Source organism: Biomphalaria glabrata, chromosome 1 (genome assembly GCF_947242115.1).
Source record: "Biomphalaria glabrata chromosome 1, xgBioGlab47.1, whole genome shotgun sequence".
NCBI classification, from domain to species: domain Eukaryota; kingdom Metazoa; phylum Mollusca; class Gastropoda; family Planorbidae; genus Biomphalaria; species Biomphalaria glabrata.
Window position 1 is genome coordinate 68,544,659 of NC_074711.1, and position 27,208 is coordinate 68,571,866.

The 27,208-nt window shown below is 37.3% G+C and overlaps 1 protein-coding gene and 1 long non-coding RNA gene across 8 annotated transcripts in view; both read right to left on the reverse strand.

The window, feature by feature from the left end:
• Positions 1 to 2,933: 2,933 nt before the first annotated feature.
• On the reverse strand, positions 2,934 to 7,823 carry LOC129922834 (uncharacterized). The gene is made up of 3 exons (XR_008774739.1): positions 7,792 to 7,823; positions 4,000 to 4,031; positions 2,934 to 3,059 (listed from the first exon to the last, which is right to left on the reverse strand). It is a non-coding gene; the product is annotated as an uncharacterized LOC129922834 (long non-coding RNA).
• Positions 7,824 to 12,354: 4,531 nt separating this feature from the next.
• Positions 12,355 to 27,208, reverse strand: part of LOC106072354 (uncharacterized) — a 39,261-nt gene continuing 24,407 nt past the window's right edge. For 2 of the 7 annotated variants that reach the window (XM_056010473.1, XM_056010510.1), the window contains 3 exons: positions 17,216 to 17,246; positions 13,422 to 13,456; positions 12,355 to 12,480 (listed from right to left, as the gene is read on the reverse strand). In XM_056010473.1, the coding sequence (XP_055866448.1) occupies positions 13,447 to 13,456; positions 17,216 to 17,246 (41 nt within the window). In that variant the 3' untranslated portion in view covers positions 12,355 to 12,480; positions 13,422 to 13,446. The remainder of the gene's footprint in view (positions 12,481 to 13,421; positions 13,457 to 17,215; positions 17,247 to 27,208) is intronic. The other 5 variants (XM_056010482.1, XM_056010501.1, XM_056010485.1 and 2 more) reach the window with 3 other exon arrangements.

Sequence of the window (27,208 nt, forward strand, 5' to 3'; positions counted from 1 at the left end):
TTTTAATGGTCTGCAGTATCACTGCTAGTTTTTAATGGTCTGTAGTATCACTGCTAGTTTTTAATGGTCTGTAGTATCACTGCTAGTTTTTAATGGTCTGCAGTATCACTGCTAGTTTTTAATGGTCTGCAGTATCACTGCTAGTTTTTAATGGTCTGTAGTATCACTGCTAGTTTTTAATGGTCTGCAGTATCACTGCTAGTTTTTAATGGTCTGTAGTATCACTGCTAGTTTTTAATGGTCTGTAGTATCACTGCTAGTTTTTAATGGTCTGTAGTATCACTGCTAGTTTTTAATGGTCTACAGTATCACTGCTAGTTTTTAATGGTCTGTAGTATCACTGCTAGTTTTTAATGGTCTGTAGTATCACTGCTAGTTTTTAATGGTCTGTAATAGCACTGCTAGTTTTTAATGGTCTGCAGTATCACTGCTAGTTTTTAATGGTCTGTAGTATCACTGCTAGTTTTTAATGGTCTGTAATAGCACTGCTAGTTTTTAATGGTCTGTAGTATCACTGCTAGTTTTTAATGGTCTGCAGTATCACTGCTAGTTTTTAATGGTCTGTAGTATCACTGCTAGTTTTTAATGGTCTGTAGTATCACTGCTAGTTTTTAATGGTCTGTAGTATCACTGCTAGTTTTTAATGGTCTGTAGTATCACTGCTAGTTTTTAATGGTCTGTAGTATCACTGCTAGTTTTTAATGGTCTGCAGTATCACTGCTAGTTTTTAATGGTCTGTAGTATCACTGCTAGTTTTTAATGGTCTGTAGTATCACTGCTAGTTTTTAATGGTCTGTAGTATCACTGCTAGTTTTTAATGGTCTGTAGTATCACTGCTAGTTTTTAATGGTCTGTAGTATCACTGCTAGTTTTTAATGGTCTGTAGTATCACTGCTAGTTTTTAATGGTCTGTAGTATCACTGCTAGTTTTTAATGGTCTGTAGTATCACTGCTAGTTTTTAATGGTCTGTAGTATCACTGCTAGTTTTTAATGGTCTGCAGTATCACTGCTAGTTTCATAGTTTCTTTCTCTTCGCCCTCTGCCATCCTTGGGATTGAAAAGGTGGTTATATTTGTGTGTGTGTATGTATAGGATTGAAAAGCTGGTTATATTTGTGTGTGTGTATGTATAGGATTGAAAAGCTGGTTATATTTGTGTATGTGTGTGTGTGCGTGTATAGGATTGAAAAGCTGGTTATATTTGTGTGTGTGTGTGTGTATAGGATTGAAAAGCTGGTTATATTAGCGTGTTTGTGTGTATGTATAGGATTGAAAAGCTGGTTATATTTGTGTGTTTGTGTGTATAGGATTGAAAAGCTGGTTATATTTGTGTGTGTGTGTATGTATAGGATTGAAAAGCTGGTTATATTTGTGTGTGTGTATGTATAGGATTGAAAAGCTGGTTATATTTGTGTATGTGTATGTATAGGATTGAAAAGCTGGTTATATTTGTGTATGTGTGTGTGTGCGTGTATAGGATTGAAAAGCTGGTTATATTTGTGTGTGTGTGTGTGTATAGGATTGATAAGCTGGTTATATTAGCGTGTTTGTGTGTATGTATAGGATTGAAAAGCTGGTTATATTTGTGTGTTTGTGTGTATAGGATTGAAAAGCTGGTTATATTTTTGTGTGTGTGTATGTATAGGAAAATTGTTTTAAAAAATGTGTTGTTTTCCATTGTCTTATTCTCTATGTTCCTGTTATCAGCTAGTAAAGTCTATTCTGATTTCTCTATTTTCTTGTACCATAATATTTTCAGTCCAAATCCTCTACTCACCTGTTTGTTCACTCTTTTAAGTTCTGATACTTCTGCTCATTATAAATTGTATAAAATATATTTTGCTAGTTCTACTTTTATATCTGGCAGACTGACCAGATAAGTCTTGCATCTGATGCTCTGCTATTTTTTTTAGATTACTTTTAATACTATCAGCAAAGAGAATAAAGCTGTTTTTGTTTGTTTGTTTTTTTTGTACATTTTAGGGTTACATTTTACTTTTATGCTGGAAATGAGATTTCATTTTTACATTTAAATTTGAATATTGTTATTAACTACAGAAAGTTTCTCTTTTTTTCTTTTATAATGTTTTGTTTAAAATAGTCTAGAAATGATTATAAAAATGTTGACCAAAAAATGGATGCTATTAATCTTGATGCTAATGTATAGTTGAACTTCGAAAAAAAAATACTTTTTTGAATATAGACTGGTCATGATGCAAAGCTTGTATCAGTTAAAACTTAATAAAATATGAAATGTCTACATTTCTGAGTTGTTATTTGTGTTTATACTGTGCTGTGTTGAAACATATAAAAAAATTTAAAATTCTTATATATTGAAAAAGCTTTATAATAATAAATGGATTCTTATAATCTCATTACTGAATAGTTAACTTTACTTTTTTTTTTTTTTATATGTCTGTTATGCATGCTCCATTTTTATAGTTAATATTTTGCTAAGATATAAAAATCTTATGATAAAAAAAAAACAAAAACATTATTAAATTTAAATTACATTTGTCAGAATGATGAACTTATAGTAGGTAGTTGACACATCAGATGTATTAGTGTTTAGTTTTCAATATTTTAATGAAGTGAAAATATCAATCAAGCTAGACCCAGTTCAAAGGAATGAACATCAGAACTAGAGTTATTGAATGCCTCAGTGTGCATTGGCAGGAAATAATTGAGTTGATATATTTCTAAACAATTGTAATGGAAACTTATTACAAGCTAGTGAAATATTTCTTAGATTTAGATCTCTTTCTTAGATTTGAAGCAAAATATGACTAGACAGGGGCTTCGTTTACATAAATATAATTGTTAGAGGCTTTGTTTACATAGATATAATTGTTCATGGCTTTGTTTACATAGATATAATTGTTTAGGGCTTTGTTTACATAGATATAATTGTGATTCAGTTGAACACATGAAAATACACTTTTAAAAATAATGTTTATTTGAGTCGGAGTCTCTTTGTTTTCTTAAATCATATTTTTCTGAAGTCAGGTGAAAATGCTTTATTTATTGACTTGAGTTAGTTGATTGGTTTCTGAGTTCACCTGAAAGTAAACCAATAAAAAAGTGTCAGACCTTAATCCAAATAAGGAACATTTCTTTATGCTATGTGTCAGCTATTTCTGGCACTTATAAAATGGTCAACATTGTTTTTGTCTAAAATGAAAAAAAAATTGAAATTTAAAACAATAATAATTGCACTGAGCATATAGCCATTAAAATGTGATGATCCTAGATGCACTCAGCCCTGTAAATAATAATAATAATAATAATCTTTATTATCCGTAAGGAAATTTGTCTTACAATTTGTGCATTTCACCAAACAAAAAACATTATAACTATAAGAAACCAAAATGTACATTCACACCAGACTCACTCATAATTTACATGTGACAAAGTTTATACCAGATTGTTCTTATTTAATGATTTGATTGCCAGGGGAACAAAAGAGTGTTTGTGTCTGTTTGTCTTTGCTATCGGTGTCTTGTATCTCTTTTGTGATGGTAAAATCACAAAATCCTGACACAAAGGGTGATTCTTTATTTCGAAGAAATGTTAGCTTTTTTATAGATGTTTGTCTCAAACAACTGCCCAAATGGGGTTTGTTTTTTGCCTATGATTTTGCCAGCAGCATTTAGGATTCTATGAAGTTTATTTTTATTTTTAATGCTCAGATTGCCATACCAGGCAGTGATATTGAAACTTAAAATATTGCAGATGTGAGCGTGATAAAACATAGCCAAGGCCTTTTCGCTAACATATATTCTTAGACATATATATAATATAGTGCCTCAAAGTTCTGTTATCTCTTTAAAAAAAAATGAAATCAAACATGGCTTAGTGGAGAGTGGTCTGAATAGTGGTCTGATCATGTCTGCCACTCATTTTATAACAAAGATAAAATAATACACAACTGTGACTTGTAATCAGATATGTTGTCTGCCGTGTGTTGACCTGTACCTGACATTACCAAAGACTACTCACCTTTGACTACATGACAGGGTGCTCATCACCTGCTGCTTGAATCAAAGAATACATTGTGTCAGACACACTATTTTCTAGTCAAATTCTACTTCTAATGTTAACTTTTGAGTTAGATTTGTTTAGTGTAAAAATGATTGATTCTGTGTAATATCAATAATAAATTTAGTTGAATATAATACACCTGTATGGTCACATAGTGTTACAAACTTTTGAGCCTTTATGAATACTAATCAAATATAAATTTAAATGTAACTTTAAATATTTCATTCATCTTTGCCCTTTTTTTTTGTTTGTTTTTTTTATTAAACTAAAATTTATTCTACAAAAATAACATACCAAAAAAGTGCATAAAACATGTACAAATAAACTATAGACCAATGATGTACTTTTTGAAAAGAAAACAAAGTCATTATGCAAATGTGAAGACTTCAAAGTAAAAAAAAAAGTAAAAATGTAAAGAAATACTAATACAACTATTTGTAGAAGTAATGTTAGAACTAACCATGCACTAAGATGTAGGTCACATCTTGAAAACAAAAAGTGCTAAAAAAGAAAACTAGACTCATCCAGGTGACGAGAGAAACAACTATTTGTAGTGCCATAGCCAGTGGTCAAACTAATCCTATACTGGTTGGTCCCCAGGTCAGCTTTATGGAACTTTACGTGTATGACTTTATTTATTTTATTTTGTTCAATCTCCATAATTTCAACATCTTGTTAAATAATAATATTAATAATGGCAATGTCTTCGATTCCAAAGATCAAGGATTTAGAATACTTATGAATTTAGCAATATCTTCAAGATTCGTAATTGTCATAATTAACCCACACCCATAGACATAAATAAATATATATGTCTATGCCCACACCTTAAAAAAAAAAAGAAGTATGTTTTATGCTTTACGACATCAGTATTTCCAAGTATCTGTCACGATCGGTTCTGCCCATAACTGAGCTACTGATAAGAACATTCATATAAAAAATTATGCACCTTTTTTTAATATCTGTGTAAAGAAATTCAAATACGGAATATACTGTGGTTTTCTTGTTTCATAAATATTTTCAATAAGCATCTCTAGTTATTTATTTAAATTAAAGGGAGCCCACTTTGTTAGAACACATTATCCATGGACGTCTGCCGATTTCATACCTCGTTTTAGAGATAGTGACATTTCCTTTCACTGAGATGCTTCTATGTCCTATTAATTTAAAACACTCAGTAAGGTATCTTGTGTAGTAGATTCCTTATAATTTTCTCAACAATTGGTGTCAAAAAAAAAGGGATAAATAGAAAATAAAACAATTTATTTAAAAATGTACAGTTCGTAAACACATTAAATTGCAAACATCAATTATGATTCTGTAAGACCATTATTGTAGACAAGTTTCTAGATCGAACTCAAATGTACATCTGTTCTGGAGACTCAACGATTGATTTTTTTTCACCTTCTCGTTCTTCTTATTATTTTTTTAAAGAGTGAGATGAATCAAATCAAGATTGTCCTATTGGCTACACCTGCCCGAAAAAAGGCCAACTAAGTTTCTTTACACAAAATAAATTAAATAAATAAATAAAAACTATTTTAAAAAATAGCATAAGGTGAATGACTTCAATCTAAAATATTGCATTACTTGACGCCATCCTATTGAAGGCAAAATTTATTTAGATTGTTTAAATCGCATTGCATAGATAGTGTTGTAACTCTGTCCTGTGACCGCCATCTTACAAGATATTGCGCACTATTCAATACAGGACAAGAACGTATCTAGAGAGACATAATATTCCTTCTCCCTAAAAACGACAATACGGGAATTAGAAAGTAGGGCGTTCTAGTAACTCAAAGGGTTGTCGCCGTGGACCCGGAAGGGCGCTGGGACGTGTGTAGTTAGTGATGTTTGAAACGTGGATTGCCGAGGATTCCAGCTTCCGTATCCTCAACGTGGCGCCTCGGTTGCAGTGGCTTAGTTAGGAATTAGCCATCATTCGGGGGTGCGGGGTCTAGACCTCTTTGGGGGCCCCTACATTTTGACATTCGACATCATGACATGAGATAATGACTTAATATTTAATGTAAAAAAAAATTCGGACACTCATTTGGCCCCCCCCCTTTTTTTTTTCAAGTGGGGGCCCCTTGGGATTTTCCAATTCTGCTTGGTGGAAAAGTCTAGTAGTGGAGCTAGATATACGAAAAACGAGTAGCAAACACAGCGTCCGTCGGTTTACTTTAGTTGTGTGTTTGGTATCTCCTCTGGGGTAAGGATGGAACAGTGACCTAACAACACAGCATCCGTCGGTTTACTTTAGTTGTGTGTTTGTATCTCCTCTGGGGTAAGGATGGAACAGTGACCTAACAACACAGCATCCGTCGGTTTACTTTAGTTGTGTGTTTGTATCTCCTCTGGGGTAAGGATGGAACAGTGACCTAACAACACAGCATCCGTCGGTTTACTTTAGTTGTGTGTTTGTATCTCCTCTGGGGTAAGGATGGAACAGAGACCTAACAACACAGCATCCGTCGTTTTACTTTAGTTGTGTGTTTGTATCTCCTCTGGGGTAAGGATGGAACAGAGACCTAACAACACAGCATCCGTCGTTTTACTTTAGTTGTGTGTTTGTATCTCCTCTGGGGTAAGGATGGAACAGTGACCTAACAACACAGCATCCGTCGGTTTACTTTAGTTGTGTGTTTGTATCTCCTCTGGGGTAAGGATGGAACAGTGACCTAACAACACAGCATCCGTCGGTTTACTTTAGTTGTGTGTTTGTATCTCCTCTGGGGTAAGGATGGAACAGTGACCTAACAACACAGCATCCGTCGGTTTACTTTAGTTGTGTGTTTGTATCTCCTCTGGGGTAAGGATGGAACAGAGACCTAACAACACAGCATCCGTCGGTTTACTTTAGTTGTGTGTTTGTATCTCCTCTGGGGTAAGGATGGAACAGTGACCTAACAACACAGCATCCGTCGGTTTACTTTAGTTGTGTGTTTGTATCTCCTCTGGGGTAAGGATGGAACAGAGACCTAACAACACAGTACCATAAGTCGGCCCACCGTTCCACAAGGCGGCCATCATAATGAAAGAAAATAAAGAGTGGCGGGCCTTGCAAGGGACAGTGAGAATATATGGAAGTTCCCGGAGGTAGCGCTGTCTTTGGCCTCTTATAGCAAGCCAACTCGCACCGGAGCACGGCGCACGACGTATAAGGTACGACCCAATCCAGTAATGGTCGCTACCATTATGGAACCTACAGACAGTAGAAGTAGTCTACGCCTGATCGTTGGACAAAAAGCCAATCCACAGGTGGCTCCTAGAACTGGACTCTTGTGTGGCGGAAGTGAACCCAAAGCTTGACAGCCGCTCTTAGTATTTGTTGTCGTCAACCACCTACACATGATCCATTGGAATTGTCCCCCAGTCGTTTGAGTTGCCTCCCTTTAGATTGCAACATTATAAATATAAAACTTTTAAAACTGTATATCTTATTTTATGAATTACAGACGTTACTATATATATATATATGTATATACCATCCTGTGCTTGTCCAAAATCAATCAAAGGTAAAAAGTTATTTTTAAGTGTATACAAACATGGCCAATAGAAGCGAGCATGCTAAAATACATGGATTTAAATAGGAAGAAAGCGACTACAAATTATGCAATTCAATGATAAAATTCCTTGTGCAGAATTTCTGGCATGCTTGGTTGACTTTATGGTGCTGATATAATATTATAATACAAGCGAAGAAAAAATAAAAAAAAGAAAAAAAAATCAGTTTAGTTCCAAACATACGTATTGATATCACCCAAACCACCTTTCATAACTGGTCATGGACAAGACAGAGACAGAATAAGGTAACGTTGATTTCAAACAATTATTTAAAAAAAAATTTTTGTTAAGTTTTGTGTTGTAGTGTATTTCTGAGCGCACAAAATGGTATGTTTCAATGGCCCATAATTAGCAGTTGAACCTACCAATGTATTTGACTACGTTTGAAAAAAACAACAACAAAAAAACACTAAATATGCCCTAAGAAATAACATATTTTTTAAAATGTAAAAAAACCCACAAAAGATTATCTAAGGGGAATAACTCTAAATTTACAGCCATATATCAGAATACTGTATTATCTATTTGTGTTTCCGATATCAAACAAAATTTATTACCACTATTGAATTAACTAATTGGTTATTTTATTTTATTGAGTGGGAAGCGTGGTCGAGAGGCCAAGTGCGCTTCACCTTGGCTTGGCTTGGCTACCTAGAAGGGGGCTCCGACTCGGGCAGAGTTGTGTTTACAACTAAACGCAGCACGGAAAACCAACTCCCAGATACACCCTCCCCCCCCCCCCCCCCCCCCACTGGTCCACAAAAGAGATTGGACCAAAAGCGCTCTGAGCATGTTATAAGCATGAAAGTAGCGCTATATAAAAGCTATAATATTAATTACTATCTCATTAGCAATTTTGTATCCCTTTGTAGGTAAAAAGTAAAATGTTTTATGATCCGTGAATTAATGATGGCGCTGTCTGCCCGTGAGGTATGCATACCGGATTGTCTTTCGGTAGTTGAGATTGTCCAGGGTTCGCTGACATCCCTCGTAGTCCTGCGGGAGGTTTGGGCTAGGTTGTAATTATCTTGAAATCAGAAGGAACATCCGAAACTTGTCAAATATTTTACAAAGCAATCTAATATCCTTGGCTTGTCGTGGCAAGGGATCTCTCTCTGTAAAGTAGGTTCCCTTTCAAATCTTGCGAGCACATGATGTAATGTTCTAAAGCTGACGGTTAGCAAGGATGTCCTGTAGCTAGCACATGATGTAATGTTCTAAAGCTGACGGTCAGCAAGGATGTCCTGTAGCCAGCACAACGACCAATAAAAACGTAAATGTGCTGCTCATATTTATTATTATATTATTGACCAGTGGTTCCTAAACTTTTCCCGTAACGGAACACTTCGCACATTCTGAGTATTTAGCACCAAACTTTGCTTTTTTTTTAAAGAGAGATTAATTCACGCGGTGGCCTACTAGTTCATTATTCCAGTAGTTTGTGGAACAACAAAGCACCGTTATAGACATATTATTACTATTTTATGCTTATATCTTTTAGACAAGTTTCAATAAAATAGAAACATTGTTTGAATGTTAATAACATCTTGGGTTAATGGTCTGCAGTATCACTGCTAGTTTTTAATGGTCTGCAGTATCACTGCTAGTTTTTAATGGTCTGCAGTATCACTGCTAGTTTTTAATGGTCTGCAGTATCACTGCTAGTTTTTAATGGTCTGTAGTATCACTGCTAGTTTTTAATGGTCTGTAGTATCACTGCTAGTTTTTAATGGTCTGCAGTATCACTGCTAGTTTTTAATGGTCTGCAGTATCACTGCTAGTTTTTAATGGTCTGTAGTATCACTGCTAGTTTTTAATGGTCTGCAGTATCACTGCTAGTTTTTAATGGTCTGCAGTATCACTGCTAGTTTTTAATGGTCTGTAGTATCACTGCTAGTTTTTAATGGTCTGTAGTATCACTGCTAGTTTTTAATGGTCTGTAGTATCACTGCTAGTTTTTAATGGTCTGTAGTATCACTGCTAGTTTTTAATGGTCTGCAGTATCACTGCTAGTTTTTAATGGTCTGTAGTATCACTGCTAGTTTTTAATGGTCTGTAGTATCACTGCTAGTTTTTAATGGTCTGTAATAGCACTGCTAGTTTTTAATGGTCTGCAGTATCACTGCTAGTTTTTAATGGTCTGTAGTATCACTGCTAGTTTTTAATGGTCTGTAGTATCACTGCTAGTTTTTAATGGTCTGTAATAGCACTGCTAGTTTTTAATGGTCTGTAGTATCACTGCTAGTTTTTAATGGTCTGCAGTATCACTGCTAGTTTTTAATGGTCTGTAGTATCACTGCTAGTTTTTAATGGTCTGTAGTATCACTGCTAGTTTTTAATGGTCTGTAGTATCACTGCTAGTTTTTAATGGTCTGTAGTATCACTGCTAGTTTTTAATGGTCTGTAGTATCACTGCTAGTTTTTAATGGTCTGCAGTATCACTGCTAGTTTTTAATGGTCTGTAGTATCACTGCTAGTTTTTAATGGTCTGTAGTATCACTGCTAGTTTTTAATGGTCTGTAGTATCACTGCTAGTTTTTAATGGTCTGTAGTATCACTGCTAGTTTTTAATGGTCTGTAGTATCACTGCTAGTTTTTAATGGTCTGTAGTATCACTGCTAGTTTTTAATGGTCTGTAGTATCACTGCTAGTTTTTAATGGTCTGTAGTATCACTGCTAGTTTTTAATGGTCTGTAGTATCACTGCTAGTTTTTAATGGTCTGCAGTATCACTGCTAGTTTCATAGTTTCTTTCTCTTCGCCCTCTGCCATCCTTGGGATTGAAAAGGTGGTTATATTTGTGTGTGTGTATGTATAGGATTGAAAAGCTGGTTATATTTGTGTGTGTGTATGTATAGGATTGAAAAGCTGGTTATATTTGTGTATGTGTGTGTGTGCGTGTATAGGATTGAAAAGCTGGTTATATTTGTGTGTGTGTGTGTATAGGATTGAAAAGCTGGTTATATTTGTGTATGTGTGTGTGTGCGTGTATAGGATTGAAAAGCTGGTTATATTTGTGTGTGTGTGTGTGTGTATAGGATTGAAAAGCTGGTTATATTAGCGTGTTTGTGTGTATGTATAGGATTGAAAAGCTGGTTATATTTGTGTGTTTGTGTGTATAGGATTGAAAAGCTGGTTATATTTGTGTGTGTGTGTATGTATAGGATTGAAAAGCTGGTTATATTTGTGTGTGTGTATGTATAGGATTGAAAAGCTGGTTATATTTGTGTATGTGTATGTATAGGATTGAAAAGCTGGTTATATTTGTGTATGTGTGTGTGTGTGCGTGTATAGGATTGAAAAGCTGGTTATATTTGTGTGTGTGTGTGTATAGGATTGAAAAGCTGGTTATATTAGCGTGTTTGTGTGTATGTATAGGATTGAAAAGCTGGTTATATTTGTGTGTTTGTGTGTATAGGATTGAAAAGCTGGTTATATTTTTGTGTGTGTGTATGTATAGGAAAATTGTTTTAAAAAATGTGTTGTTTTCCATTGTCTTATTCTCTATGTTCCTGTTATCAGCTAGTAAAGTCTATTCTGGTTTCTCTATTTTCTTGTACCATAATTATTTCAGTCCAAATCCTCTACTCACCTGTTTGTTCACTCTTTTAAGTTCTGATACTTCTGCTCATTATAAATTGTATAAAATATATTTTGCTAGTTCTACTTTTATATCTGGCAGACTGACCAGATAAGTCTTGCATCTGATGCTCTGCTATTTTTTTTAGATTACTTTTAATACTATCAGCAAAGAGAATAAAGCTGTTTTTGTTTGTTTGTTTTTTTGTACATTTTAGGGTTACATTTTACTTTTATGCTGGAAATGAGATTTCATTTTTACATTTAAATTTGAATATTGTTATTAACTACAGAAAGTTTCTCTTTTTTTCTTTTATAATGTTTTGTTTAAAATAGTCTAGAAATGATTATAAAAATGTTGACCAAAAAATGGATGCTATTAATCTTGATGCTAATGTATAGTTGAACTTCGAAAAAAAAATACTTTTTTGAATATAGACTGGTCATGATGCAAAGCTTGTATCAGTTAAAACTTAATAAAATATGAAATGTCTACATTTCTGAGTTGTTATTTGTGTTTATACTGTGCTGTGTTGAAACATATAAAAAAATTTAAAATTCTTATATATTGAAAAAGCTTTATAATAATAAATGGATTCTTATAATCTCATTACTGAATAGTTAACTTTACTTTTTTTTTTTTTTATATGTCTGTTATGCATGCTCCATTTTTATAGTTAATATTTTGCTAAGATATAAAAATCTTATGATAAAAAAAAAACAAAAACATTATTAAATTTAAATTACATTTGTCAGAATGATGAACTTATAGTAGGTAGTTGACACATCAGATGTATTAGTGTTTAGTTTTCAATATTTTAATGAAGTGAAAATATCAATCAAGCTAGACCCAGTTCAAAGGAATGAACATCAGAACTAGAGTTATTGAATGCCTCAGTGTGCATTGGCAGGAAATAATTGAGTTGATATATTTCTAAACAATTGTAATGGAAACTTATTACAAGCTAATGAAATATTTCTTAGATTTAGATCTCTTTCTTAGATTTGAAGCAAAATATGACTAGACAGGGGCTTCGTTTACATAAATATAATTGTTAGAGGCTTTGTTTACATAGATATAATTGTTCAGGGCTTTGTTTACATAGATATAATTGTTTAGGGCTTTGTTTACATAGATATAATTGTGATTCAGTTGAACACATGAAAATACACTTTTAAAAATAATGTTTATTTGAGTCGGAGTCTCTTTGTTTTCTTAAATCATATTTTTCTGAAGTCAGGTGAAAATGCTTTATTTATTGACTTGAGTTAGTTGATTGGTTTCTGAGTTCACCTGAAAGTAAACCAATAAAAAAGTGTCAGACCTTAATCCAAATAAGGAACATTTCTTTATGCTATGTGTCAGCTATTTCTGGCACTTATAAAATGGTCAACATTGTTTTTGTCTAAAATGAAAAAAAAATTGAAATTTAAAACAATAATAATTGCACTGAGCATATAGCCATTAAAATGTGATGATCCTAGATGCACTCAGCCCTGTAAATAATAATAATAATAATAATCTTTATTATCCGTAAGGAAATTTGTCTTACAATTTGTGCATTTCACCAAACAAAAAACATTATAACTATAAGAAACCAAAATGTACATTCACACCAGACTCACTCATAATTTACATGTGACAAAGTTTATACCAGATTGTTCTTATTTAATGATTTGATTGCCAGGGGAACAAAAGAGTGTTTGTGTCTGTTTGTCTTTGCTATCGGTGTCTTGTATCTCTTTTGTGATGGTAAAATCACAAAATCCTGACACAAAGGGTGATTCTTTATTTCGAAGAAATGTTAGCTTTTTTTATAGATGTTTGTCTCAAACAACTGCCCAAATGGGGTTTGTTTTTTGCCTATGATTTTGCCAGCAGCATTTAGGATTCTATGAAGTTTATTTTTATTTTTAATGCTCAGATTGCCATACCAGGCAGTGATATTGAAACTTAAAATATTGCAGATGTGAGCGTGATAAAACATAGCCAAGGCCTTTTCGCTAACATATATTCTTAGACATATATATAATATAGTGCCTCAAAGTTCTGTTATCTCTTTAAAAAAAAATGAAATCAAACATGGCTTAGTGGAGAGTGGTCTGAATAGTGGTCTGATCATGTCTGCCACTCATTTTATAACAAAGATAAAATAATACACAACTGTGACTTGTAATCAGATATGTTGTCTGCCGTGTGTTGACCTGTACCTGACATTACCAAAGACTACTCACCTTTGACTACATGACAGGGTGCTCATCACCTGCTGCTTGAATCAAAGAATACATTGTGTCAGACACACTATTTTCTAGTCAAATTCTACTTCTAATGTTAACTTTTGAGTTAGATTTGTTTAGTGTAAAAATGATTGATTCTGTGTAATATCAATAATAAATTTAGTTGAATATAATACACCTGTATGGTCACATAGTGTTACAAACTTTTGAGCCTTTATGAATACTAATCAAATATAAATTTAAATGTAACTTTAAATATTTCATTCATCTTTGCCCTTTTTTTTTGTTTGTTTTTTTTATTAAACTAAAATTTATTCTACAAAAATAACATACCAAAAAAGTGCATAAAACATGTACAAATAAACTATAGACCAATGATGTACTTTTTGAAAAGAAAACAAAGTCATTATGCAAATGTGAAGACTTCAAAGTAAAAAAAAAAGTAAAAATGTAAAGAAATACTAATACAACTATTTGTAGAAGTAATGTTAGAACTAACCATGCACTAAGATGTAGGTCACATCTTGAAAACAAAAAGTGCTAAAAAAGAAAACTAGACTCATCCAGGTGACGAGAGAAACAACTATTTGTAGTGCCATAGCCAGTGGTCAAACTAATCCTATACTGGTTGGTCCCCAGGTCAGCTTTATGGAACTTTACGTGTATGACTTTATTTATTTTATTTTGTTCAATCTCCATAATTTCAACATCTTGTTAAATAATAATATTAATAATGGCAATGTCTTCGATTCCAAAGATCAAGGATTTAGAATACTTATGAATTTAGCAATATCTTCAAGATTCGTAATTGTCATAATTAACCCACACCCATAGACATAAATAAATATATATGTCTATGCCCACACCTTAAAAAAAAAAAGAAGTATGTTTTATGCTTTACGACATCAGTATTTCCAAGTATCTGTCACGATCGGTTCTGCCCATAACTGAGCTACTGATAAGAACATTCATATAAAAAATTATGCACCTTTTTTTAATATCTGTGTAAAGAAATTCAAATACGGAATATACTGTGGTTTTCTTGTTTCATAAATATTTTCAATAAGCATCTCTAGTTATTTATTTAAATTAAAGGGAGCCCACTTTGTTAGAACACATTATCCATGGACGTCTGCCGATTTCATACCTCGTTTTAGAGATAGTGACATTTCCTTTCACTGAGATGCTTCTATGTCCTATTAATTTAAAACACTCAGTAAGGTATCTTGTGTAGTAGATTCCTTATAATTTTCTCAACAATTGGTGTCAAAAAAAAAGGGATAAATAGAAAATAAAACAATTTATTTAAAAATGTACAGTTCGTAAACACATTAAATTGCAAACATCAATTATGATTCTGTAAGACCATTATTGTAGACAAGTTTCTAGATCGAACTCAAATGTACATCTGTTCTGGAGACTCAACGATTGATTTTTTTTCACCTTCTCGTTCTTCTTATTATTTTTTTAAAGAGTGAGATGAATCAAATCAAGATTGTCCTATTGGCTACACCTGCCCGAAAAAAGGCCAACTAAGTTTCTTTACACAAAATAAATTAAATAAATAAATAAAAACTATTTTAAAAAATAGCATAAGGTGAATGACTTCAATCTAAAATATTGCATTACTTGACGCCATCCTATTGAAGGCAAAATTTATTTAGATTGTTTAAATCGCATTGCATAGATAGTGTTGTAACTCTGTCCTGTGACCGCCATCTTACAAGATATTGCGCACTATTCAATACAGGACAAGAACGTATCTAGAGAGACATAATATTCCTTCTCCCTAAAAACGACAATACGGGAATTAGAAAGTAGGGCGTTCTAGTAACTCAAAGGGTTGTCGCCGTGGACCCGGAAGGGCGCTGGGACGTGTGTAGTTAGTGATGTTTGAAACGTGGATTGCCGAGGATTCCAGCTTCCGTATCCTCAACGTGGCGCCTCGGTTGCAGTGGCTTAGTTAGGAATTAGCCATCATTCGGGGGTGCGGGGTCTAGACCTCTTTGGGGGCCCCTACATTTTGACATTCGACATCATGACATGAGATAATGACTTAATATTTAATGTAAAAAAAAATTCGGACACTCATTTGGCCCCCCCCCCTTTTTTTTTTCAAGTGGGGGCCCCTTGGGATTTTCCAATTCTGCTTGGTGGAAAAGTCTAGTAGTGGAGCTAGATATACGAAAAACGAGTAGCAAACACAGCGTCCGTCGGTTTACTTTAGTTGTGTGTTTGGTATCTCCTCTGGGGTAAGGATGGAACAGTGACCTAACAACACAGCATCCGTCGGTTTACTTTAGTTGTGTGTTTGTATCTCCTCTGGGGTAAGGATGGAACAGTGACCTAACAACACAGCATCCGTCGGTTTACTTTAGTTGTGTGTTTGTATCTCCTCTGGGGTAAGGATGGAACAGTGACCTAACAACACAGCATCCGTCGGTTTACTTTAGTTGTGTGTTTGTATCTCCTCTGGGGTAAGGATGGAACAGAGACCTAACAACACAGCATCCGTCGTTTTACTTTAGTTGTGTGTTTGTATCTCCTCTGGGGTAAGGATGGAACAGAGACCTAACAACACAGCATCCGTCGTTTTACTTTAGTTGTGTGTTTGTATCTCCTCTGGGGTAAGGATGGAACAGTGACCTAACAACACAGCATCCGTCGGTTTACTTTAGTTGTGTGTTTGTATCTCCTCTGGGGTAAGGATGGAACAGTGACCTAACAACACAGCATCCGTCGGTTTACTTTAGTTGTGTGTTTGTATCTCCTCTGGGGTAAGGATGGAACAGTGACCTAACAACACAGCATCCGTCGGTTTACTTTAGTTGTGTGTTTGTATCTCCTCTGGGGTAAGGATGGAACAGAGACCTAACAACACAGCATCCGTCGGTTTACTTTAGTTGTGTGTTTGTATCTCCTCTGGGGTAAGGATGGAACAGTGACCTAACAACACAGCATCCGTCGGTTTACTTTAGTTGTGTGTTTGTATCTCCTCTGGGGTAAGGATGGAACAGAGACCTAACAACACAGTACCATAAGTCGGCCCACCGTTCCACAAGGCGGCCATCATAATGAAAGAAAATAAAGAGTGGCGGGCCTTGCAAGGGACAGTGAGAATATATGGAAGTTCCCGGAGGTAGCGCTGTCTTTGGCCTCTTATAGCAAGCCAACTCGCACCGGAGCACGGCGCACGACGTATAAGGTACGACCCAATCCAGTAATGGTCGCTACCATTATGGAACCTACAGACAGTAGAAGTAGTCTACGCCTGATCGTTGGACAAAAAGCCAATCCACAGGTGGCTCCTAGAACTGGACTCTTGTGTGGCGGAAGTGAACCCAAAGCTTGACAGCCGCTCTTAGTATTTGTTGTCGTCAACCACCTACACATGATCCATTGGAATTGTCCCCCAGTCGTTTGAGTTGCCTCCCTTTAGATTGCAACATTATAAATATAAAACTTTTAAAACTGTATATCTTATTTTATGAATTACAGACGTTACTATATATATATATATGTATATACCATCCTGTGCTTGTCCAAAATCAATCAAAGGTAAAAAGTTATTTTTAAGTGTATACAAACATGGCCAATAGAAGCCGAGCATGCTAAAATACATGGATTTAAATAGGAAGAAAGCGACTACAAATTATGCAATTCAATGATAAAATTCCTTGTGCAGAATTTCTGGCATGCTTGGTTGACTTTATGGTGCTGATATAATATTATAATACAAGCGAAGAAAAAATAAAAAAAAGAAAAAAAAATCAGTTTAGTTCCAAACATACGTATTGATATCACCCAAACCACCTTTCATAACTGGTCATGGACAAGACAGAGACAGAATAAGGTAACGTTGATTTCAAACAATTATTTAAAAAAAATTTTTTGTTAAGTTTTGTGTTGTAGTGTATTTCTGAGCGCACAAAATGGTATGTTTCAATGGCCCATAATTAGCAGTTGAACCTACCAATGTATTTGACTACGTTTGAAAAAAACAACAACAAAAAAACACTAAATATGCCCTAAGAAATAACATATTTTTTAAAATGTAAAAAAAACCCACAAAAGATTATCTAAGGGGAATAACTCTAAATTTACAGCCATATATCAGAATACTGTATTATCTATTTGTGTTTCCGATATCAAACAAAATTTTCGTCCCGAGACATGACGTTAAACTGCGCTCCTCTTTCCTTAGCACTTTTGGAGCTCAAAAGTGCCCTACTTCTTTTCTATCATTGTGTCTGCCTCCTCTTTTCCTAAGTCTGCCTTCATTGATCATCACACTGTCTCCTTAACTTTAAATTCTCACTACGTCCTAGACCAGTCCGTTTGCCGTGGACTGCGACGGGTAAGGGGGGATAAAGAGATCCTGGTGTTTGAGTGGTGGCTATCTGAGGATAAACCACAACAACACAATACTTTGGCTCCAAGTTCCCCTAGACCTGAGACCCAGATGGCCCGCTCTGTGTCAACCGGCTGGTCATGCCGAGCTACCAGCATAGGTCGTCGACCTATGCTGGAGGGCGGTGGCTGAAGGGTCAATCAGGGAGCTGCTGTATCGGACACATGTCCGATGTAGCAGCTGACTGAGTATAGCACCTGTGTAGCCCTGGCGGGCTCATTCTGGACATCCGAATGGCCCGTCCCCTTGTTGGACTCGATGGCGGGTGGGGAGCACAGGTGCCGAATTAACCAAAATATATATGGACAAAAAAACACACACAAAACTACTTGCCCCAGACCTATGTCTGGGCAAGAAACGACGAATTGACGATAAAAAAGAGGAGGTCCCAAAAAGCTGTGCCACCTGGCCATCATTTCTGGTGGTTAGATGCACAGAAGAGGGAAAAAGCCTGACCAAGTTGAGCCCTTTTATTATCTATAAGGGACTCAAGTCAGTAGTGGGAGAGCCCAAGAGTGTGTCTAAGCTACACAAAACAATGGAACTCCTTGTAGAAGTAGACAGCAAGACACACTCTGATGGGCTTTTAAGATGCAGAAGACTCTGTGATCTCCAAGTGGAAGTCATGCCACACAAGAGTCTGAACACCAGCAGAGGTGTAATCAGCTCTAGGGACCTACTGGAATGTTCCGAGAAGGAAATAGTGGAGGGCATTGAAGGAGTCACCCATGCCCGGCGCATTACCAGGCGCAGGGAGGGTGAGGAGGTCAAAACCGCCACTATTATCCTCACATTCGGAACTAGGACACCGCCAGAGTATGTGAAGGCAGGATACCTACGAGTTCCAGTGAGGCCCTACATACCTAACCCCATGAGGTGCTTCAAGTGCCAGGGTTATGGACACGGCGCGGCAGTCTGTAAGAGGAACACTGTGTGTGCCAGATGTGCTGGAGAGGGTCATGAGGACAAGGGCTGCACAGCCCAGTTCAAATGCCCAAACTGTCAAGCTGGCCACTCAGCCTACTCCAAGGACTGCCCTGTGTGGAAACAGGAGGTTGCCGTGCAGGAGTACAAGGCAAGAAACGGATGTACCTTTAGCCAGGCGAAATCGGCTGTACTGGCCCTACCCAAGGGCCAATTCGGCTTGACAAAGACCTACGCCCAGGCTGTTGCTAAGAAAGGAAGATCCATAGCCACACAGACGGACACATTGACCCCACCACCCCCTCCTCCTCCCCCAACTCAGAAGAAAACACCGCCAAAGAACACACCTCTGAAGAAACAAGAAAGCCCTGTTGTCATGCTAAAGAACAGGTTCTCTGTGCTCGCTGATGAGAGCATGGAGACTGAGCAGCATGTCAAAACCAATACTCCGGGAGAACCCGGAGACATCATGTCTGACACAGGTTCTCCTCAGAGAACCCAGCCAGACACCCCAACCTCTACTGAGTTAGAGGTTGACCAACTCCCTAAGGGGAGAAATCAAAGCGGAGAGGATGCCCGAGGTGAGAGAGGAGGAAATAACCTCCGCTCTAACCAGAGGGATCTCCCCTCTCCAGAGAGAAAGACTTCCCCCAAAAGGGGGTTGTCCTCCTCTCCATCCAAACCCAAGAATAAAAATACCAAGGTCACTGGAATAAAGGGAAACCCCTCCGGGGGCCTCCCAAGGCCAAATAGCTCCAAGTAGGTCATCTAGAATAAGCCATGGATTCCAGAATTGTACAATGGAATTGTAGAGGCCTCAAGGCCAATTACGAGGAAATGCAGCTACTGATGGACTCTGAGACTCCTGTAGCTGTCTGCTTACAGGAAACATTTCTAAAAGATTGCATCAGCTTCCGAAGCTACCGTGCTTACACCAAGAATGTTGAGGATGCAGAGAGAGCATCAGGTGGAGTCTGTATCATTGTGAAGGATAGCATCCCCCATGAGAGGGTAGAACTACAGACCACACTACAGGCCGTAGCAGCTAGGATAACCCTTCACAAGGTTATCACTTGCTGCAGCCTGTATCTACCACCAGGCGCTCCATTAAACCGAACAGACATGGAGGACCTATTGAATCAACTCCCCCGGCCTTATTTGATCCTTGGGGATTTCAATGCCCATAACACCATGTGGGGATCCAACAATACCGACACAAGAGGTCGTATGCTGGAGGATATCTTCCTCCAACATGATTTATGCATACTTAATGATGCATCACCGACCTACTTGCACCCAGGAACTGGATCATTCACATGCATTGACCTCACCGTATGCGTCCCCGGACTTCTGGACGATTTTAAATGGTCAGTTAGCAATGATCTACGGGGAAGTGATCACTTCCCAATCATCATTACTAACAATCTCCCTTCATTGGGACGACCTCAGCGGTGGAAACTGAATAAGGCCGATTGGGAACAATTCCAAAAAAGATGCTCTGAGGATATCACAGAAAATATCCTCCATGAACAGAACCCAGCTGATACCTTTGCTAGCAAGCTACTAAGTATAGCCAGGAAAGTTGTACCCCTAACCTCTGCAAATCCAAAACGGCCTAGCAAACCATGGTTTGATACAGCTTGCAAAAGTGCTATTGGTGATAGGAAAAAACGACTGGCTGCATTTATAAAGAATCCTTCCCAGGAAAACCTAAAGCTATTCAGGATAGCTAGAGCAAAGGCTAGACAAACCATACGGTCAGCCAAAAGGAATTCCTGGAGAAGTTTTGTCGGCAGTCTGGATGCCAAAACTTCTGCTAGAGCGGTTTGGAAGGCAGTAAGGCGAATCAAAGGGAAAGAATCAAATGCAATAGGGCATTTGAAAAACCAAGGACGAACTGTCACGTCCCCCAGAGAAATAGCTGACTGCCTTGCATCCTCAATAGCAGAAAAATCATCCACTGCACACTACACGCCAGAGTTCCAAAAAGTCAAAACCAGGGAGGAAAGACACCCCATTGATTTCAGGTCAGAGAACAATGAAGACTACAACAAACCGTTCTCGCTTGAGGAACTGAGGGAATCGCTGGACAAGTCACATGACACAGCGCCTGGAGAAGACGAAATCCATTACCAGTTCCTCAAGCACCTTCCCGAACCCTCATTGGCAGTCCTACTAGGGGTCTATAACTGTGTGTGGCAAACAGGCGCTTTCCCAAACAGCTGGAGGAAAGCCACAGTTATACCGATACCTAAACCGGGAAGAGACGGCTCTGACCCAGCTAACTATCGACCAATAGCACTAACAAGCTGCATCTGCAAAACCATGGAAAGAATGATTAACAGTAGGCTGGACTGGTACCTGGAAAGGAATAAAGTGATCTCAAACTACCAGTGCGGATTCCGGCAGGGGCGGACAACAACTGACCACCTGGTAAGGCTGGAAGCTTATATTAGAAATGCATTACTCAGAAGAGAACATCTAGTAGCTGTATTCTTCGATATAGAAAAGGCCTATGACACAACCTGGAAACATGGCATTCTACGTGACCTGGCGCTTATGGGGCTTAAGGGACACCTCCCCCGTTTTGTGGAGGAATTCCTGAAAGATCGAAAATTTCAGGTCCGAGTGGGCAACTCCGCTTCTGACACTCATGACCAGGAAATGGGTGTACCCCAGGGCAGCATTCTGTCAGTCACCCTGTTCAACATTAAAATAAATAGCATCATAAATGCGCTGTCCCCTGGCATAGAGTGCTCTTTGTATGTTGATGACTTTGTCATTCTTACTTATGGGAAAAACATGAACACCTTAGAAAGGAAATTACAGTTATGTTTAAACAAAATTCAGGGTTGGGCAAACTATAATGGTTTCAAATTCTCTGACTCCAAAACAGTTAGTATGCATTTTTGTAATCTAAGGGGGCTCCACCCAGACCCTGAACTATTTATACTCAAAAAGAAGATCCCTGTCGTGAAAACTACAAAATTTTTAGGCCTCACCTTAGATTCCAAATTTAATTTTCTCCCCCACATTAAGGAACTTAAGAAGAAATGCCAAAAGTCATTAAACATACTAAGAGTACTCAGCCATACGGACTGGGGAGCTGACAGAGATACCTTGCTGCTGCTCTATCGGAGTCTAATTCGATCCAAGCTAGACTACGGATCCATAATATATGGAGCAGCAAGGAAGTCGTACCTAAAAATACTGGAACCAATACAAAATGCTGCCCTGCGTCTCTGTCTCGGCGCGTTTCGTACATCACCTATCCCAAGTCTCCATGTGGAGGCTGGAGAACTCCCCATGGATATAAGAATGAAAAAGCTTGCAATGCAGTATATAGTCAAGCTAAAATCCAACCCCACAAACCCTGCTTTTGACTCCATATTTAACCCCACAGAGGTAGAATTATACAATCGAAGGCCTAACGTCATACAGCCGTTGGGCCTTCGAATGAGAGAACCCATCCAAAATTTAACCCCACCCATTGACCAAATCTCTAAAATAGAAACCCCTCAGAATCCTCCTTGGCTAATGAATAAACCTAAATTAAATTTATCCCTCCTTAATTTCAAAAAAGAAAATACAGACCCAAGCATACTACAAGTCCACTTTAGGGAACTGCAGGAGAGCTACGGAGATTGTGGCACCATCTACACAGACGGATCCAAAATGGAGGGAAAGGTCGCGTGTGCCTGCTCCTTTCGGAACAAAACAATCTCCCGTAGACTCCCCGATGGCTGCTCCATCTTTACGGCCGAATTGCACGCAATATTGCTTGCACTTATGGCCGTAAAAGCATCAGAAAGGAGTAAATTTATAATCTGCTCCGACTCCAAATCTGCATTGCAAGCTTTGGGGCGGATGAAGACTGACATCCCATTGGTACATAAGAGCCTGAAGCTGTTGGACCTAATAACAGCCGACCGTAGGGATGTCACCTTCATCTGGGTCCCCTCCCATGTTGGCATTGAGGGAAACGAAGCCGCAGACAGAGAAGCAAAGAGAGCCCTAAATCATGCGGTGTCAGGAACCCAAATTCCCTACTCGGACCTGAGACAAAGTATTGCCTCTGCCACCTATCGAGAGTGGCAGAACCGATGGGAGGCTGAGACTCACAGTAAACTCAGGCAGATTGTGGCGGATGTCAGGTGGCGGCCCACATCTAAGGGTCTGACAAGGCGTGGTAGCACAACCATGTCCAGACTTAGGATTGGCCACACCTACATCACGCACTCTTTTGTACTGAAGAGAGAGGAGCCCCCACTTTGCGAGTACTGTGACTCTCGCCTCACCGTGGAACATATCCTCGTTGATTGCCCCAGATACCAGGATGTCAGGGCGAAACATTTTAGAGCCACTAATCTAAAAACACTATTTAATAATGTCGACCCTGGGAAGGTACTGGGCTTTATTCGGGAAGTGGGGCTATCTACGAAGATCTGATTTCTGAATTTGTGAACATGCACTATTTACATTAGATTTTTACCAAATATTTAAATTTTTACTACCTTTACTATTTTAACTGTGAATAGACCTTAATTTTAATTATATGACTGTATAGAATCTGGCCCTTGTTGTTTAGAGAGAGAGTAGTCCTTAAGGGACTGCAGGCACGACATGGCCTAAATTGTGCCGATGTGCCTCAAATCAACAAATCAAATCAATCAAACAAAATTTATTACCACTATTGAATTAACTAATTGGTTATTTTATTTTATTGAGTGGGAAGCGTGGTCGAGAGGCCAAGTGCGCTTCACCTTGGCTTGGCTTGGCTACCTAGAAGGGGGCTCCGACTCGGGCAGAGTTGTGTTTACAACTAAACGCAGCACGGAAAACCAACTCCTAGATACACCCTCCCCCCCCCAACTGGTCCACAAAAGAGATTGGACCAAAAGCGCTCTGAGCATGTTATAAGCATGAAAGTAGCGCTATATAAAAGCTATAATATTAATTACTATCTCATTAGCAATTTTGTATCCCTTTGTAGGTAAAAAGTAAAATGTTTTATGATCCGTGAATTAATGATGGCGCTGTCTGCCCGTGAGGTATGCATACCGGATTGTCTTTCGGTAGTTGAGATTGTCCAGGGTTCGCTGACATCCCTCGTAGTCCTGCGGGAGGTTTGGGCTAGGTTGTAATTATCTTGAAATCAGAAGGAACATCCGAAACTTGTCAAATATTTTACAAAGCAATCTAATATCCTTGGCTTGTCGTGGCAAGGGATCTCTCTCTATAAAGTAGGTTCCCTTTCAAATCTTGCGAGCACATGATGTAATGTTCTAAAGCTGACGGTTAGCAAGGATGTCCTGTAGCTAGCACATGATGTAATGTTCTAAAGCTGACGGTCAGCAAGGATGTCCTGTAGCCAGCACAACGACCAATAAAAACGTAAATGTGCTGCTCATATTTATTATTATATTATTGACCAGTGGTTCCTAAACTTTTCCCGTAACGGAACACTTCGCACATTCTGAGTATTTAGCACCAAACTTTGCTTTTTTTTTAAAGAGAGATTAATTCACGCGGTGGCCTACTAGTTCATTATTCCAGTAGTTTGTGGAACAACAAAGCACCGTTATAGACATATTATTACTATTTTATGCTTATATCTTTTAGACAAGTTTCAATAAAATAGAAACATTGTTTGAATGTTAATAACATCTTGGGTTAATGGTCTGCAGTATCACTGCTAGTTTTTAATGGTCTGTAGTATCACTGCTAGTTTTTAATGGTCTGCAGTATCACTGCTAGTTTTTAATGGTCTGCAGTATCACTGCTAGTTTTTAATGGTCTGTAGTATGACTGCTAGTTTTTAATGGTCTGTAGTATCACTGCTAGTTTTTAATGGTCTGCAGTATCACTGCTAGTTTTTAATGGTCTGCAGTATCACTGCTAGTTTTTAATGGTCTGTAGTATCACTGCTAGTTTTTAATGGTCTGCAGTATCACTGCTAGTTTTTAATGGTCTGCAGTATCACTGCTAGTTTTTAATGGTCTGTAGTATCACTGCTAGTTTTTAATGGTCTGTAGTATCACTGCTAGTTTTTAATGGTCTGCAGTATCACTGCTAGTTTTTAATGGTCTGCAGTATCACTGCTAGTTTTTAATGGTCTGTAGTATCACTGCTAGTTTTTAATGGTCTGCAGTATCACTGCTAGTTTTTAATGGTCTGCAGTATCACTGCTAGTTTTTAATGGTCTGTAGTATCACTGCTAGTTTTTAATGGTCTGTAGTATCACTGCTAGTTTTTAATGGTCTGTAGTATCACTGCTAGTTTTTAATGGTCTGTAGTATCACTGCTAGTTTTTAATGGTCTGCAGTATCACTGCTAGTTTTTAATGGTCTGTAGTATCACTGCTAGTTTTTAATGGTCTGTAGTATCACTGCTAGTTTTTAATGGTCTGTAATAGCACTGCTAGTTTTTAATGGTCTGCAGTATCACTGCTAGTTTTTAATGGTCTGTAGTATCACTGCTAGTTTTTAATGGTCTGTAGTATCACTGCTAGTTTTTAATGGTCTGTAATAGCACTGCTAGTTTTTAATGGTCTGCAGTATCACTGCTAGTTTTTAATGGTCTGTAGTATCACTGCTAGTTTTTAATGGTCTGTAATAGCACTGCTAGTTTTTAATGGTCTGTAGTATCACTGCTAGTTTTTAATGGTCTGTAGTATCACTGCTAGTTTTTAATGGTCTGTAGTATCACTGCTAGTTTTTAATGGTCTGTAGTATCACTGCTAGTTTTTAATGGTCTGTAGTATCACTGCTAGTTTTTAATGGTCTGTAGTATCACTGCTAGTTTTTAATGGTCTGTAGTATCACTGCTAGTTTTTAATGGTCTGTAGTATCACTGCTAGTTTTTAATGGTCTGTAGTATCACTGCTAGTTTTTAATGGTCTGTAGTATCACTGCTAGTTTTTAATGGTCTGTAGTATCACTGCTAGTTTTTAATGGTCTGTAGTATCACTGCTAGTTTTTAATGGTCTGTAGTATCACTGCTAGTTTTTAATGGTCTGTAGTATCACTGCTAGTTTTTAATGGTCTGTAGTATCACTGCTAGTTTCATAGTTTCTTTCTCTTCGCCCTCTGCCATCCTTGGGATTGAAAAGCTGGTTATATTTGTGTGTGTGTGTGTGTGTGTATAGGATTGAAAAGCTGGTTATATTTGTGTATGTGTATGTATAGGATTGAAAAGCTGGTTATATTTGTGTGTGTGTATGTATAGGATTGAAAAGCTGGTTATATTTGTGTATGTGTATGTATAGGATTGAAAAGCTGGTTATATTTGTGTATGTGTGTGTGTGCGTGTATAGGATTGAAAAGCTGGTTATATTTGTGTGTGTGTGTGTATAGGATTGAAAAGCTGGTTATATTAGCGTGTTTGTGTGTATGTATAGGATTGAAAAGCTGGTTATATTTGTGTGTTTGTGTGTATAGGATTGAAAAGCTGGTTATATTTGTGTGTGTGTGTATGTATAGGATTGAAAAGCTGGTTATATTTGTGTGTGTATGTATGTATAGAATTGATTATATTTGTGTGTGTGTGTGTATGTATGAGATTGAAAAGGTGGTTATATTTGTGTGTTTGTGTGTATGTATAGGATTGAAAAGCTGGTTATATTTTTGTGTGTGTGTCTGTGTATGTATAGGATTGAAAAGCTGGTTATATTTTTGTGTGTGTGTCTGTGTATGTATAGGATTGAAAAGGTGGTTATATTTGTGTGTGTGTGTATGTATAGGATTGAAAAGCTGGTTATATTTGTGTGTATGTGTGTATGTATAGGATTGAAAAGCTGGTTATATTTGTGTGTGTGTGTGTGTATGAATAGGATTGAAAAGCTGGTTATATTTGTGTGTGGGGGGGGGGATTGAAAAGTTGGTTATATTTGTGTATGTGTATGTGTGATTGAAATGTTGGTTATATTTGTGTGTGGGTGTGTATGTATCTATGAGATTGAAATGTTGGTTATATTTGTGTGTGTGTGTATGTATGTATGAGATTGAAATGTTGGTTATATTTGTGTGTGTGTGTGTATGTATGTATGAGATTGAAAAGGTGGTTATATTTGTGTGTGTGTGTGTGTATGTATGAGATTGAAAAGATGGTTATATTTGTGTGTGTGTATGTATGAGATTGAAAGGTGGTTATATTTGTGTGTGTGTATGTATGAGATTGAAAAGGTGGTTATATTTGTGTGTGTGTGTGTGTATGTATGAGATTGAAAAGGTGGTTATATTTGTGTGTGTGTGTGTATGTATGAGATTGAAAAGCTGGTTATATTTGTGTGTGTGTATGTATAGGATTGAAAAGCTGGTTATATTTGTGTGTGTGTGTATAGGATTGAAAAGCTGGTTATATTTGTGTATGTGTGTGTGTGCGTGTATAGGATTGAAAAGCTGGTTATATTTGTGTGTGTGTGTGTGTATAGGATTGAAAAGCTGGTTAT